Source organism: Egretta garzetta, unplaced genomic scaffold, assembly GCF_000687185.1.
Source record: "Egretta garzetta isolate BGI_Z169 unplaced genomic scaffold, ASM68718v1 scaffold378, whole genome shotgun sequence".
Taxonomy (NCBI): Eukaryota; Metazoa; Chordata; class Aves; order Pelecaniformes; family Ardeidae; genus Egretta; species Egretta garzetta.
In genome coordinates, this window is record NW_009260597.1 from 293681 (window position 1) to 310142 (window position 16462).

Genomic DNA, 16462 nt, shown 5'->3' on the forward strand with positions numbered 1-16462 from the left:
AATAAGAATCGGTGTCTAGAAGGAGGCATCTTGCTCCGCTTAGTGTATAGGACAGGGAACCCTTCAGCGCTCACCCGAAGGCTGCAGGTGGCCTTCCTTGCCTGGCCAGTTATGCCGGCTGGGAAGAAGGTATGGGGCTGGTGTCTCCATGAGTCCATGGTATTTCCATTCTGTTGGCTTGGTAGTTAAAAATGCAAGTCAGGCCTGCATGCGACTGGTATGATGGAAAGAGGAAAAGGGAAGGTTATAGGAGTAACTCCTGCTGACACGAAGGGGAAGCCCTTCAAAAAATTAGGTCAAGGAGCCTGCTTTCATCCACTTATCTGCTCATTCAGGCCAGATTTGACCTTTGAGAAGGGAGGCGGGGCTCTACTGATCTCCTTGCCTTTGAGATGCTAACCCGAACCCTTCAGGGCAGGAACTTGAGAGCTTTTCTGTGCTTTCCGAGCTCCAGTTGTTCCTTGGGAATTTGTGTGTGCTGTGGCTCTGCGCAAGTGTCCTGAGTGACTTGGGCTGCAGTTCAAAAAACAGTTGATAGGTCCTTCTGTTACTTGGGTTTTCAGCTGAATAAAATGCTGTCTTTAGCAAAATGTTGATAGGCTGATTTCCTATGGCATGTTTTATGGTGGACCAGCACGTCGGCTGGCCTGACTGTAGTATGTTGTGGTGCGTTTCCGAGAGGTCTAGCTGTAGCCCCTGTGTCTGGTAGACATGTTACAGGTGGTGTGAGCATGCCATTTGGTGCCGGGGCTGTAGAGGTGAGGCTTTGGGGATGCTCAGTTGTAGGAATACTAATTGCAGCCAGCTCATCCGAATAACTGTCTGATAAATGAATCGCAGGCTTGGCTGTCCCCGTTGCCCAGTGTGACTGGCATATTGAACTGGGAGGATGGTACTCTGATAGGTGGGCGCTGTTGTGCTGTCATTGCTGTTTTGGTGTGTGCCTCTAGGTGTGATCTTTAGACCTTTCAGCATCCCCCTGAAGCTTTTTGCAGAAGGGGAGAATGCTCATTTCCTCCTCCTGTTCCCTTCTATTTTTTTTGTGTTGCAGCTGCTGAAGACTATTTTTAAGCAGCAGCAATGCAACTTCAGAGAAAGCACAAGTCAGTGACTGACTCAAGTTGTCCTCACATGTCACTGTATTTTTGAGTGACTCACATGCACTGGTCCTGTACGGTGACGGTGTTGCTGTGAAGTTTAAGATCAGAGAAGGTCTAACTTGATTAGAAATATGAAAGGACCGGAACAAGAGTATGCTAAAGTCAAAATAGTGACTTTGGTTTTCCTGTGTGGCTTAGCTTTAGGCCAGTATGCTTTTTGGGTCGTTATTAGCTAGGCCTGATGATGGGTGACTGAGCTCCTGAGGTGAAGCTTTTTGGCTGTGAAGGTGCTGATGGTTGTTACCTTACTGACTGGAGATGTTACACCCTGTCTGCCCGTTGTCTTGGATGTACTCCTGCAGCTGTTGTGCTTTGTGTGCATCAGAACGTGTACGTGATCCAGGGGATTCCCCTCTCATATCCCAGTTGAGTAGAAGCAGGGCTTGGTTAGGCTGTGCCAGGTGAGGCTTAATCTGCTCTCCAGCCTTTTTTGAGGCCATGGGGTGTTTGGGTGGATAGAACTGCAGGGGAGGAGCCAGCAGCAGGCCTGGCTCTCTGAATCCACAGAGCCCTAGTGCGTGTGCGGAATGGATAGCTGGTGTACAGAGTACTGTAATGTGAGAACAGTGACAAGTGCAAACACGCTGTCCTGTTATACATTTACCAAAATGAATGGAGTAGTTCAAGGTGCACAACTGTTGGATACTCAGCAGCATTTGTCTTACTGGCATATGTAATAGCAATATGAAAAACTGAGGCAACTTTGCTGGTAAGAGATGATTACTTGGTGATGCATCTAAGTTCTTTGTGAGATCAGTATCTGATCAAGAAGTCAATTGGTTTTAAGACCTTCTCAGCCAAGCATGATAGCACAGCTCTTAACTTCTCTGAGAATTATGTTAACTATTATTCATGTAGCCCTTGAGTAAAACAGTAGCTGTCTTCCATCTCTGGTGTATCTCCTGATTTTGGGGAGTCCCTTGTTGCTTCTCTTGGAATCTGAAGTGATAAGCACAAGTACGGTATCAGCTCTGCAGTGGTAGTTCTGCCTTTCCTGCCGTACGCAGCCTTGTTGCTGTGCTCATTGACTTCCCTGGTACGGGATGGTGCTTTTCATGAGCTCTTTGCGTTATAAGGCATGCTGATATTTTGTTAATTCTGAAGCCGATGGTACGAGGTGAGAGGCATTTATAGCTTCACCTCCTAGCTGTACTAGGGAAAAGGCCTGGTTTGCCTGGCTGTGCTGACGTGGTGAACGCTGCTTGTGTCCTGTTCTCATTTCTGTCCTCGGATCTTATACGGTTGCTTCGAATTATTTACAGCCATTATTCTGGAGCAGAAATACACCACTTCTGCCTCTTAAATGAACATGTTTCACTTTTTATATGGTTTACCTGTACACTGTCTTAAGTTCTATCTCCTGCCCGAGCACTTAAAGCCTGTTCCATGAAAAACTGACTTACACTCGTTTTTTGATAAGTGCATCAGCCATCCCGGAGCCCGATAACGCTCCTGAGTCAGCCTTTGAATGTCCCAAACGCTTACACACAGCAGTGTTGTTAGGCCATATGTTCATTTTGTAATGTGAAGTAGGAACTGTGACCTACTAGAGGACTTCTCCTGACTTGCTGTCTAGATGTTGTCACATCCCACCAGGGATTATTTAGAAAAAAATTTGGCATTAACAGCAGAACAGGCCAGTAGCACTTAAGTGTTGGTGTGGGAGAAGTCAAGGTGATCCTTAACTGTTTTGATTCTCCTCATTTAACAAGGTTTTGAAATTTGTGTGACAATTGTAATAGTTTGGAGCCTAATATGAAACTAAGAGAAAGTGCCTTAAGAAAGAAGAATTCTAACCTTAGCTTTGTATGTGCTATTAATTCCAAATTTTCAAATTGTAATGTGCTTCTGACTAAAACTTACATAAGAGGTAATGTAAATGGCATTACCCCTTAGACAGCTTTTACCTGACGAGTGGTCAGGGGTAATGAAATTTTAGGGGTAACAAAGCCCTGCTTTCTAGGCATGCTGTGGTTGATGGCGTGATAGAAACACTCGGCTTTGCCATGCTTTTCTTGACAGTATAGACAATGCTTGTCTCTATTCTGGCAGTGAAATGCAGTCATTTTACAACAGTAGGTAGAAGCATTTTTGAGGCACCCTACCTGGAGAGGACAATGCTTTGGGTGCCTTCGCTTCCGTGTGGTTCCTCTCTGCTGTTGTTTATGGACTCATGGAGCGCAGCACTGACATCTCGGTCGAGTGCCACGTGAAAGCACAACCCGCAGAGGGGAGATGCCTGAGGTGGCTTATGCTGGATGGTTGCATTGCATAAAGGCTGCATCTTCTATGGATGCCCGAGACTGTAAATCTATTTCTTGACTGGTTTTCATGACAGAGCAAAAGCTGCACAGCTTCAGTCGGAACAGAATAATCAATAAAATGTTTCATGTGGTGAACAGCAGATGGTAGCAAGGCAGTGAACAGCAAAGATAGGATGCTGCTGTCTGTCCTCATTTTGTGATGTGTTCCTCTTCTGACAAGAGAAACAAGGCCTGCTTTTACTACATCTACATAAAATTTGCTTATTGTTTTGTAGCTGCTGTGACTTCCCTCCCAAGGGAAGGGGAAAGCAAGGATGCAGCTTGGGTGGGTTTTTTTAAGTCTCCAGGAAATAATTTTGATGTGTTTTTCAGATGTGGAATTGTTTCAGTTAGATGAAAAGGAAACCCTAGCCTTTGTAGTGTTGTGTGGAGGAACTAAAATGATGAGGAAGGGAAAACATAAGCAGGCTGGCAATCTGAGCGTACCTGCTGGATGAGACTGCTATCGTCGACTAAAAGGTTCCCTTACTTGGACTAAAAGTTTGGCAGAGGATGAGAACTTTTTTCTGCTTTTGTTTCTCTTACAGCCCAGCTTGAAAGCAGGTGGTTTGAGTTGTGACACATGGAGGAAAACTGCCTGTGTCCTGGGAGGACATCAGCAGGACAAGGATTCAATTTGAACCCTAATGTGACAGAACAGACTACACTGACACGTGATTATTTCTAGCTTTAGATTTAGTGTGAGAGTCATAGGAAGGGAGGTGAGGTGTTGCTTTGACAGCTTGCTAAAGCCCTTGCCGTAGTGATACCAGAAATGTAGGTATGTGTTGCTCCATTCTGTCTTCTCAGAGCTGGCGGATCACCTTGAGGCATCTCTAGTTTCCTTGGTTGCCACAACAGGTACAGGTCTGTCATCTTTAATTAGCGGTCTAGCAGAGAGCTGGCCTCAATTAAGGCTTGGCTTTCAAGATGGCTGGTTAGGTTGGTTTTTAGGCCTCTGCTCTGAACTGACCTAGTAGCTGCTTAAAATGCAAATATATCTTTGGTGTGGAGGCCTTACTTGGTATGCTTTACAGATCAGCGAAAACAAATACTTGAAAGTTTGGACAAGAGGTGTTTTGACAGCGTGCTCTTCAGATGCTTGGGCAAGACACGAGCATAGCTGTGAGGTGTGTCCTTCTGTGCGCAGAGGTGCCTGTCTTTGTGATGTTAGGTTTTATTTTCCTTCTTTTTTTGACCAGCATGTGCTTTCACACTTTTCTGTTGTTTTGAGCACCAAAGCAAGCAGCATAAAGGGTTACATTCTCACTTCACCCCCCCCCCCCCCCCCCCCCCCCCTCCCCCCCCCCCAACTCATGCACCGTGTCTTTGTTGTAGCGTAGGGTTTACAGATAGTTGGGTCTTTGTAACCCAGAAGAAACAGGTCTCTCTCAGCAGGGCTTTTGAAGAGTCTTGGTGTAAGCAGGTGAATTAATGCTTTTGGGGTAGATTGGCTGCCAGGCAGCTTCCTGGGGATGCTTGGGAGTTCAAAAACCCTTAATAACTGGGTGTAGTCCGAGTTGGTGACATGGAGGCTGGCCTGTTTGGGAGAATCTGCAGTTGTTATTGTATTCACCCAGAGCGCAAGCTTTTGGCCCTTGGTTTTCACTGATGGGGTAGTGGCGGGGGAGGGGGAGTGTCTGTCTTGGGATGGTGCTGAAGCTTGTCTGCTGCTTCCTTGGGTCACTTGCTGGGAAGGGGTCCGAATGCCTCCCAGAGATTTCTCCTGGTATGCTCTAGGAGCAGGTTGCAAGGAGTGACTCAGGACATGGAAGACATGATTACAGTCAAGCTTCCTGCAGTCATCTTGTGTCACCAGATTTTCTGGATGTGGCCACCTGAGGGCATGGAACTGGGAAAAGGAGTTTGACTCTGTTGAGGGTCCAGGCAGCTCATGGATCCATGGTATTACAAAATGTCTGTCAACATCAGCCCTTCTCACTTGACCTAATGCTGCAAAGGGAACTGCCTGGGCAGAAAAAACAATGTTGTAAGAGTAGCTGGAAATAAGTCATTAAAGAAAAGTGGTTCTTTCATTTGCAGTTCAGATTCTGAAATAATTGGCTATGCCTTGGACACTCTCTACAATGTAATATCGAATGACCTAGAAGAGGAGGAGCAAGGTAAGCACTTCGTAGTCATAGTTATATTTAACGGTGGGGGTGCTTTCCCTGGTGCTTTTGTTAAAACTATGAACTGTAATACCGTGTGTTTTACTAATGCTGAGGCCTCCTTTGTTATTGTGTAGCTGTTATAACAATGATAAAAATCCTGTTGTATGCACTTTGCATTAAAGTAATACTGGATCTCTTGCTTATTAATTTTAAAAAGGACATTCTGTGAATGGCAGCCAGGTTTGAATGGAATTATTCATTGCTTTTTTTAGTTTGTAAATAATCGAGTGACTCTTTGCTATTGGGAAAGGACAGTTCTGGCTGTTATTGTCAAATGGGACACTGCTATCTGATGATCTAACGAGAACATTGAGAGAGAACATTTCAGGTACCTATGATAAGGTGGCTATAGCTAAATGTGAAAACCTTCTTTCCAGCCCTGCTGTGGCATTTTAGGAAGAGACCCTGCCTGTCCTTCACGAGCTAGTTACATGAAGAAGTAGACGCTATGCAGCTAGGCAGTGAAACTCCTTGCCCCTCCTGCCTCTTTTTTATTTTCAAAGGTCTTGATAGGCCATCAAAATTGGTCTCAAAGGCCAATAAAATGGTTGCAGCTCTTAGAAATAACCCCGTATTTCACAGAAACATCAGTACGCTGAAGAAAATGACATGATAACCTAAATTAGGCTTGGCAAGAAGAACGTTCTTAAAACTAAATGCACGAATAGAAGCTGTGGGTACCCAGACTGAAGAAGAGCCAGATGCTTCTGACAAGTAAACCAGCTGTGGATTGTAACCAGGCTCTGGAAGGGTGAATGGTTCGGAGGGCAGGACAGTCTAAGTTTCCCAGTTTCTAGCATTGAGGACGTGTCTAAAGAAGGGCGATGGGATCTGGCAGAGGGCTGTGCAAGTGCTGCCTCGGGAGGGTGATCAGAGAGCGATGTCCGTCAGATGCTGATGCCGGTTACAGTCACGCAGGCAGCTGCCAAGAAGGTGACTGCCAGAAAGGTCACGAGCTGTTAAGGTGAAGCAGGTTGTGTAGTAGAGCCAACTGTGGGATTCAGTTGGCCTTGCTGACATCTCATTTGTGCCTTGTTGCAGGTGTTACTTGGAAAGCCACTTCTGTTCATATGTGCAAATCAGGTTGTGGCTTGGTCACTGTTCAAACTAGTAATCTAAGGCCAACGGCTGTAGACTTGCTTTGCAAGCTTTTAAGAGGAAAACATCAACAACAAATAAAAAGGCTTGTAAGGTATCTGTTCTGCTTTGGGGTGAATGAACATGGAAATCTGTCATACCAGCTTCTTTGAGAGAAACCCTGTCAGATTTCTTGGGCAAGCAGGAATACAGTGTGAGCAGAAGGCTACATTTAAGATGACTGAGTATCTGTGGGTTCCCGACGTTTTGCATTTGCCATGGACCTCAAGAGTTTTTGTCAGTGCTTGTATCTCATTTCCCAGTTTCTGTTACGTGTAGTGGAGTGCGAATGCTCCTGTGAATGGGCAAAAGGTGAGGCGATACTGCTGTTGGAGTTGAAGGCTCTTGTCTGCAGTATTTACCCCAAGGTATTTCCTCAAAGGCTCCTTAAGTGATCAGTAACCTTATGGGAAGTAGGTGAGGCTACTCCAACAAGATGAAATTTCTGCTAGTATGTAGGCATTGCGTGGTGCAGTATGTCCTTCCACGGTGCCTTCTACAAAGAACTGTCTTGTCTTATGTAGCTGAGAGGCTTGCAAGCTGAAATCCTTCTGTGATACGTTATTAACCATCTCTCAAATTCTTGCTTTGCTTACTTGCCCTTTACCTTGATCATCCAGTTGCCTGATCTTGATGAAAGAGGTTTTGAACAAGATCAGAGTTTCACAGTGCTGGTGAATCCATGTTCGTGGCAGTGGCCTTGATTATGGACTCGACAAAGTTAGTAGCAGTCTCTTCCAAAGAGCAAATAATTGACAAACTTGTCATGTATGTGTGATCACTAGTGTTGTAAGGGTACAGAGGGGGTTGTTTAGTTGGGCCACTTCCACAAGAACTACCCGAAGGAGTAATTGCTGCCACAGAAAGCTAGGATGGCTGCTTTCGAAACCTGAGCTTATGCTGCTATTGGTTGTGCTGTTTGGAAAGCCATTCAACTTGTAAACCTTTCTCTTCTTTCTTTTTCTTTTATCTGCCTTGACAGATGATTCTGAAGGTAAAAGAACCTTTACTTATATGAATATGGCACTTCGTTTTAGGCCTAGTTGCTACTCACACCTGTAACCCTGGCTGCTGTTTAAAAAGGACACTGTTAAGACTTGCATTGGAGCTTACTGCAAGCTTTTGGCATTCTGCTCTGTAGGTTTTCTTTGGAACTGAAATCTCTTACCAATTTTATTTCTCATGTGATTTGGCCATGCTGAATGTCAGCAGATCTCCAGAGATTGTAATAATGACAAATTCCCGTTTAGGGTGTCATGCGGGTGTGCAGCTTCAGAACTGGTAGGATTTTAACAGGCAAAAGTTTGTGAACAGATTTTGTGTTCCCAAGACGCCCTGAAGATAACACCTGCATGGGCTGCACATAGGCATCCTTCACAGTGTCTCTTTTAAACAATGCATGTTAAAATAGAGCGTTCATTTCTACCTTAAGTTATCACTAACACTTTGCATGTTCTGTTTTAAACTGGTTTTATCAAAATGTACTTAATCTGTTTATTTTAAGTTAAAATTCTAGTTTGCGGTGCTGCTTGTCAGTGAATTGCTAAGGGCTAATTTTTATAGATGGGAATCGTTCTCTCGATTTGAGCCCTGTGAACATGTAGATTTCAAAACTGATCATGGGCAGAAGTCTGGTCGCAAGATCTGTGGTTTTTCCACAGCAGTAGAAGATGCAGTTTCACTTTGCCTGCCTTTGTCAGGCTTCTCTCTCTGAAATAGTGATAGGAAAAAGCAAGAGATAAAAGGAAAACAAATGACAACTTTAATTTGGCCCTTTCATAGAAGAATCCTAAACATCTTAAACTAGAGTCAAGCTGTTAGAACAAAGAAAAACTACAGCGAACTTGTAAGAGGCTGCGTCAGTTGTGTATGCTGCTCAGGTTTTGCCTTAGCACCCAGAACTTTTGCAGGGACAAGAGTTGGGATTAGGAAGAATCCGTAGTTCAAACACTTGCTGCTTGTAGCTGAGTTTGGGTAAAGGACTAGATGTTCAGTCACAGCTCATGGAAAAGTCCAAGTGAAATATTTTGACTTAAGTGTCTATTTAAAAGAAAAAATAATTAGGTCTCTGGGCTTTCCTTGGTTGTCAGTGTATGGTCCTCAGCTCCTGTTCTGCAGTAGCAAGAGCAGCAGATGCACTTGTGTGGAGTTGGCTTCCTGCTGGGTTTTTGTTGCCTTGTTTGTTCATGTAAAGCAGGAGTGACCCAGGCTTGACAAGCCCCTCAGCTTCAGAGAGCTCACTATCAGGCTTGCATTCTGCTAGATGCTACATGCCTGGCTGGAGTTATTTTGCATGCAGTCCATCCTCCCTTTTGTCATCTTGTGTTAGTATTTCATGGTTTCTGTACCTAAAAATTTACAGTAGACTGGTGCTGCTTCTCTCTCCCTCTTGTAAGCTACCTACTGGCACGCCTGCTTCAAGGGAGAAACATAGCTATAGTACTTTCGAGAAATGATGAGCTACACTCTGATCTCTGAAAGGCGTAACAAATATCTCTCTCCTCTATTAGCAATCCTTAAAAAATACATCTTATAAACAGATACCTTGCAGTGAATCACCATGGCCAACAGTTTGAATTGGGTTAGTTGAGTTAAAATTGTTTTCCTGGCACCAAATTTTCACGGTAGAGTCCTTGGGTTCTCTGTTTTGCTGTACCCCTAACAAGGTAAAGAGTTTGAACATTGTGTGGTCTTTGACCCTTTTTATAGCTGCTGGGCTGTTAATGGTTTGTTAGTGACTCCTTGATCAGGCTGTAAGTCCTGCAGTTTAAGCTGGAGGAAAAATCCTTGGTCTGCCTTGACTTAACCAAATCGGACCTTCTGATCTAGTCAGAAATTCAGTGCCTTAACCATGTATTTGCTGTGCTTTATGCTTCAAGCTGTTCCTGTGCCTGCAGCTTCATCAGCCAGCACGGGACGCTGTCGCAGTGCTGAATGTACCTCTGCGTGATTTGTAGGGCAACCTGATTTGGAAGATGAGCAGCGGTGCCTTTGCTGTCTGCACTGCCTAGAACACAGAACAGAGCCTGGGCTGGTGGCAGTGTGCTGTGGGGGACAGGAGGGGCTTGGTGGTTACAGAGAAAGAAGGCAGCCAAGCAGCACGTTGTCTAGGGGGTGTGTGGGGAGAGGAGGCTTTGTAGGGAGAAGGGTGCTTGGCTGGAGTTGGCCATGAGTGGTAGTGCCCTGTGTGTCACTCTCCTAGTGGCTAATTTGTGTTTGTTGGCTTTCTGTGCTGGCATGAGGAGCCTTGAGTAAACCACAACCAAGCAAAGAACCAAGCTGTTTTTTAACCCCAGTGAGAGACTCATTTTCATAGGGGGTGGCCGCTGGTGTGACGTACGTCTGAATTCCTGCCCCTGTTGAGTGGGACTGGATTTGAACTGCTGCTAAGCAGTTGAAAAGCTGAGGTCTCGGAAACTGGACTGGGATATTTCAATGCCTTCTCTTCCTGTCCAAAATGAGAGTGTAATAAAAAACTCCCTGGGAATTAGAATTGCTCTTCCTCAATTGTTCAACTGAAATTCCTTAGCTGAGCCAACCAGTAGTACCTACATCGGATTGCTTTGTGGAACAGCTTCGTAAATTGTCGCTAAGCCTACAAAAATGGCAGCTGTGCAGAGCTGCTGTTTGCATGTCTACTGTTGGTTTGTGGGGTACTTTTGCATTTGGTGGTGGTTTGTTCGACAACGATGCATGAAATAATTGTATAAGACACAATTCACGTGCTACCCAATTCTACGCAAGAAGAGTAAATAAGAGAATGGCGCAGAATTTCCCTTTTGAAACCAATGCAGGTGGCAAGACTGAGAGGTTTTTCATCTGTTTCAAACTTGCTCTCCTTTCCTGATATTTAGGTCTTTCCTGTTGCTAAACCAAAATAAATAAGAGGGGGGTGTGAGCCATTTAGCTTTAGATGGTTTCTATTTCGCACCATTTGCTTCAGGTCTGGTGTGAAGTGTGCTTTGCTTTAGCACATTAGTGAATGGTCCTTATGAGGAACTTCACTACTGGAGCAGTCCAGCTGCATGCCAATGAAGCCCCTCTGAGGCTTTCTGCTCCTCCTCTGCTGGGAGGGTTCTCTTTTTCTCTCTGAATTGTCTGCTCACTTAAGAGTGTGCTTGGTTATATCTGTAGTGGGCAACTGTGGGGGTGAGAACCATGAATCTGTTTGGATAAGATCAATAAAAACAATATTTTTTTCTTTTAATGCCAAAATGAGATTGTTTAGTAGATTTTTAGTTCCCTCCTGTTGTTAAAACAAAATAGCCCTCAATAAAAGTTCAGTTTACTGTAATGTAGGTTTTGTCTTTTGTGCAAAGCTTGTCAAGTTTGTTTTGAAAATAATTCAGTTAATGCTACAGCAGTGAGTCTAAAAGTTTTTATCACCCATGGCCCAAAATAGTAAGAATAAAAATCACAACTGCCTGAAGCTCTGCCACTCATGTGTTGTAATACGTTGGTTTTTACGATTACAGAAGAAAACTTACCAAAACAAGTTGATGATTTGGGAAGTCAGTTCACAGAGATTTTCATTAAACAGCAAGAAAATGTCACGCTCCTGTTGACTCTTGTGGAGGTGAGTAACAGGATGATCCCTGGAATACCGACAGCTGTGTAGTGCTGTACAGGGAGGTTCCCTTCATGGATAAAGCTGTGGTTTTTGTTGTTCTATTCAAGCCTATGTCACATGAGAGGTATTCTTAGCCTTAGTGACTGTGGGGTTGGAGGTGGGTGAAGACTGTGACCTGGATGGATGCCATTAGTGCAGCTTTTAAAGCAGGGTAACACTGAAAGTGTTTTTGATATTTGCTTAGAAACAGTAAAATTACTGCTCCACCTACAGCAACTGTTGTCACTCACAGAAGGATAATTTTTCAGATGATCATTAAATGATGATGAGATAGTAATGTTTGTGCAGATGCAGTTCAAGTAGAAAGGGGGAAGGCTTTCCATCAGCATGATAAGTTTAACTCCTCCTCCCGTGTTGTTGTCCTCAAGGACTGCTTTTTTCTTCTCAACTGTTAAAAGTTTTGTTTCCAGACCAAAAGTACGATTGTGCTTGAGAGAAAGAGGGACAGGAATATCTTCTTATTTTTTTTTCTTAGTCCGTCTTCAGTAAAAAGATGATTCTTTTTGGTGAGTAGGTTAGAAAATGGATTAGCCAGCACCTCTCTTTAGCAAGTAGAGCGGAGATGTTTGTCTTGGCCAGTGCCTGAGGCAGGTAGGGTGCTGAGGAAAGGATGACACATGCTCAGTTTTCACTTCTAACTAGGAACGGGGTTAAAATGAGACTGCTTGTCCACATTAGTTCAAGGTGATGCTTTAAAACAAACAGGATTAGTAGTACAGAAAGCTCTGTGAAGTGACGCAGTTCAGATGTGGGCCCAGTCACCAGCTGTTAATGAGTTTGAGCTGACCAGGGGAGCCCAAAGGGTGGTTGTGGTTGGTCAAGTCTGTCTATGGAGTCATTAATTCCTGAGCTTTCTCTTGCTGACAAGACTCAGTTTTAACAGAGAAGCTGCTGTTACTGTTTGGGAATAGGAAGATGATACAGAAGGGCTTGCTTTTCTTTCCCTCTTGGATTTCTGGCGAATATGGCCCGATCCCTGGAGGATCGCAGTGACTGATTTTTAGGAAGAAGAAATAGCTAGGGAAGCTACCCCAGAGGAGAGGGAGGAAAGGAAACTGCTGGGAGTTCAAGTTGCTGGTGATAAAAAAGAAAGAACCAGGGAACAGGACAGAGTTTTGACTTGCTGGCCATGTGCTGTAATAGGATGGATGAAAAAAGAAATGGACAGGAGATAAAATTCCTTATCCGTGTGGTGTTTGTTGGCAAGTCGTGTCTAGAAGAGAAAGGTGAATACTGAGGAATTCATTACTTAATGGAGGACTCTCCATCTTTGCAGGAATTTGATTTCCATGTTCGTTGGCCTGGAGTGAAACTCCTTACATCTCTTTTAAAGCAGCAAGGACCTCAAGTGCAGCAGATAATTCTTGTCAGCCCTATGGGTAAGTGGTGGAGCTTATTGCTGATAAAATTGAAGCTGGAAGCTCGGCAAATGTGATGGCAGAGGGCTAAAGGAGTCTCGAGCAAGATGTTTTAAAGACCTCCAGCGTGAAAAAGCTGCACCTTCTTTATGCTGTTTTAATGTTTCTTGCAGGTGTTTCCAGACTCATGGATTTACTAGCAGACTCTAGGGAGGTCATCCGAAATGATGTAAGTACAGAACAAAGGCAGTTTATCCCCTTAATAAATAGTAACTGTCAATTGGATTGCTTAGTACTTGTGCAGAATTTGGATTAAGTTGAACACATGTAGGCGAAGATATCATTGTGGTTGCTAACTGGGAATATTTCATTCCTCAGTTGAGTTGGGTGGCTTTTGGATGTCTTGCCACAGTTCATGTGAGAAAGGCAAACTGTCACTGTGTGTTTAATGCAAACATTGACCCCTGAGTAGGGTTTTCCTAGTATGTCAGCTGATCTTTGTCTTGTCCTTCTGTCAGGTTCACTTCAGTTCTTCCTCTTTACTCATCGGATGCCAAAATGCTCTAATTACTTGCCACAGAAGAGATGAGGTGCTTTACAAGTTCTGTATAGCCACTTAGGATCCTTTTTAACAGTACTGTGCTTCTACTTTAAAGTGCCATGAAGCATGAGGAACTAAGGCGTGGTGTTGGTGGTGGATTTTGCTCTGTGCCGAGTTGCAGGTCACACAGTTCTGTCCTGTGATTCTGGTGTAGGATTATCCTGCTCATGTAGGATGCTTTGAAGAGCTGTGATGTGAAAAGCAATGTAGTTGTAGTAAAACTAAGTTTCATTTCTCCTCTCCCCCACCTGTCAAGGGAGTCCTGTTGTTACAGCAATTGACAAAAAGTAATGCAGCCATACAGAAGATTGTTGCCTTTGAAAATGCCTTTGAGAGACTGCTGGATATCATAACAGAAGAAGGAAACAGCGACGGAGGTACAGAAAGGCATGTCCTGTGCTTCTGCACAAATACTAGGTGACAGTGTTTACAGGTGGTGTTAGTATGTAATTGGGGGTAGGTCAATGGGTAGAAGGATCAAAACACACAGCCTGGTCATCACAAAACAAGAACAGACTGAGCAGGTAGGTAGGCTATGAGCATATTTTGAAAACTGGTCTTGAGGTGTTTAGTTAAAACATAAATAAATTTCTCTGAGCATGGGTTGCATGAGTTTGTGTGTTCCTCTTTGCCTTATGTGTGTGAATGTATGTACTTTGAAATGGCAGTGTCAGATATGTGTATGCTGCATTTGTCACTTACAGTCTTAAGCATCTGCATTCCTCCTGCGAGATCCTTGGATACTTGGAGTGGCTGGGAGTAGCAGCTTGCTGAATTCTTCAGCCTCACTAATAACTTCTCTGGTCAGCTCCTTGCCAAATCATTTACCTGCTGGGGGGAAAAAAGGATCAAAGCATGAGCAAAAATGATGCAGTGCTTAGGTGTTTTTTTTAATTAGCAACACATTATGAGTTTACGACTTGTAATTTGCTACAGGGTCTATTTCAGTAACAAGGCAGGTTGCTGTTTTGTGACCTTTCTGTGGGCTGCAGGAGCAGTTAATGCTTCTCTCCCAGCTGAATTATTCCAGGTATGTTGGCATGGAAAGATTAAGCAAACCTTTGATTCAAAGCTGCTATTTTTAGGCAGTTAATAACTTTAGGAGACTTGGTATGTAAATTCCCAAGCGATAGGAGTTCTGTGCTTCCCCCCTCCTCCCTGTGCCAGCTGGTCTCTCTTTCTTTCTCCCAGTCCCAAGTCTGGTGCTGCCTGTGCATTTTCAAGTGCCAGGAGCAAGTCTTTACCCTTTCTGTCGAGCCCAGATTCGGAGGCATCCCAGCAGTACCGGCAGCAGGCTGCTGTTACTGGTGTTGTCTTCTGGACAGAGTTGTCTGAGGATTTTCTCTTCACAGAGCACATAGTTGATGAGCATCTACAGTGCTTTCTCAGTACAGATAAAACCAGAGGGGAAAAAAAGCTGTTGCGGCTCCCTGGAGTTGAGTTTCAATTGGCTGATTGTAAGGGCTATTTCCAAGAATTGCTTTTCCACCAAAATAATCCAAAAAGCATCATTGAAATGAGTTGAAGATGTAGCGAGTGATTAAAGAGAGAGAATGTCTAATCCAGTAAGAATCGCTGCATTTGAATCGTGATGTGGTTCAAGAGGAACTTCATGCTAGTGCTTACAATGCAAGGAGACAGTAGTGTAGCTGACTCAGAAGTAGGTCTACTCTAAGACACAAAGTGGTTGTGTTTGTCTCAAGTTCTTCCCATTCCTACCCAATTAACTCTTACAAACTGTATGTTCTTTGGAAATACCATTTTTGCTTCGGACTTGTGGAAGAAACAGTTGCAGTTGGCCTGGAAATACGCTGGATCAACACCAATGTATTTAATTTAGAGTAACCTTTGGTTATTTTTTCATGCATGAGGCTCACTGTTCTTGATCCAAATCCAATGTTTAAGAGCAAAGAGTTCAGAAGTGTGCGCTCTGCTCCATCTAGGACTCATGTAGTGCGTGGAGAAGCTAGGTAGGTTTCCATGTGTCATCTTTCAATCTTTTGGTTTTTTGTCTCACCAGGAATAGTAGTGGAAGACTGTCTCCTCCTATTACAAAACCTGTTGAAGAATAATAATTCCAATCAGAATTTCTTCAAAGAAGGGTCATACATTCAGCGTATGAAGCCTTGGTTTGAAGTTGGAGATGACAACTGTGGGTGGTCTGCACAGAAAGTAACTAATCTTCACCTAATGCTGCAGGTAAAACACTTCATTTAACTCCGCAGTACTGGTGTCAACACTGTCAGCTGCCTTCCAGTGAAGAAATCCCAGTGGTGTCTTTAGCTCAGAATTAGCTACCAGCATTCATGAGGTTTGCGCACAAAGACTATTGCCAAACTGTGGATTTGTAACGGCTGGTATATCGCATACCTTCATTTCGTGTAACTTAAGGTGTAAGAATGATTTGAGTTAAGCACGTAATTAGGGGTGTTCTGTCTAAAGAATCCTCCTATAGGAATTCATGTATGGCTATGGTGCATTAACCAGTGCTAGTAGCTGCTGTTGCTATGGGTTCATAACTACTGATTGATGGGCATCTTCCTTTCTGCTCACCCCTCCAAAAAAATGAAATAATGTTTTCCTGTTCCGTGGTGCTTTGTATGAAAGCTGAACACTAATGATGAAGGTAGTTTCTCACTTGTGAAATGTTGTTCTGACAAATGGCGAGCCCAATACCAGAGCAGTCGCAGCTTGATTTCTCACCTTTTGGTTGCAGAGTTTGCATTGGAGTCAGTTATTTGACAATTTTAGAGGGTTTCGTTGAGCTTAAAACCAAATGGCAGTATGTAGTAACAAGGTGAACATGGTATTTTATATCTTCTGTCTCCATTTTTAGGAGCAATTCTGTTTCATGGCTAAATGCCAAATGCATAATTATTTTGTGTTTCAGAAGGTCTTGGGCTTTCTTAATGTAGGAACATTTCTTTTTTTTCTAGCTTGTGCGGGTACTGGTGTCTCCCACAAATCCTCCTGGGGCTACCAGCAGTTGTCAGAAGGCCATGTTTCACTGCGGGTTGTTACAGCAGCTCTGCATGATCCTGATGGCAACTGGAGGTCCTGCTGATATCTTGACAGAAGTAAGAGGGAGAAAATAAGTGT

The 16462-nt window shown here is 43.8% G+C and overlaps 1 protein-coding gene across 1 annotated transcript in view; it reads left to right on the forward strand.

Moving 5' to 3' along the window:
- USO1 (USO1 vesicle transport factor) overlaps positions 1 to 16462 on the forward strand; it is a gene marked incomplete at its 5' end in the record, with an annotated part of 36648 nt that overhangs the window by 2364 nt on the left and 17822 nt on the right. Inside the window, 8 exons of the mRNA XM_035900279.1 lie at positions 5507 to 5586; positions 7757 to 7768; positions 11250 to 11350; positions 12681 to 12783; positions 12936 to 12991; positions 13620 to 13740; positions 15384 to 15562; positions 16300 to 16440. Of these exons, the coding sequence (XP_035756172.1) occupies positions 5507 to 5586; positions 7757 to 7768; positions 11250 to 11350; positions 12681 to 12783; positions 12936 to 12991; positions 13620 to 13740; positions 15384 to 15562; positions 16300 to 16440 (793 nt within the window). The remainder of the gene's footprint in view (positions 1 to 5506; positions 5587 to 7756; positions 7769 to 11249; positions 11351 to 12680; positions 12784 to 12935; positions 12992 to 13619; positions 13741 to 15383; positions 15563 to 16299; positions 16441 to 16462) is intronic.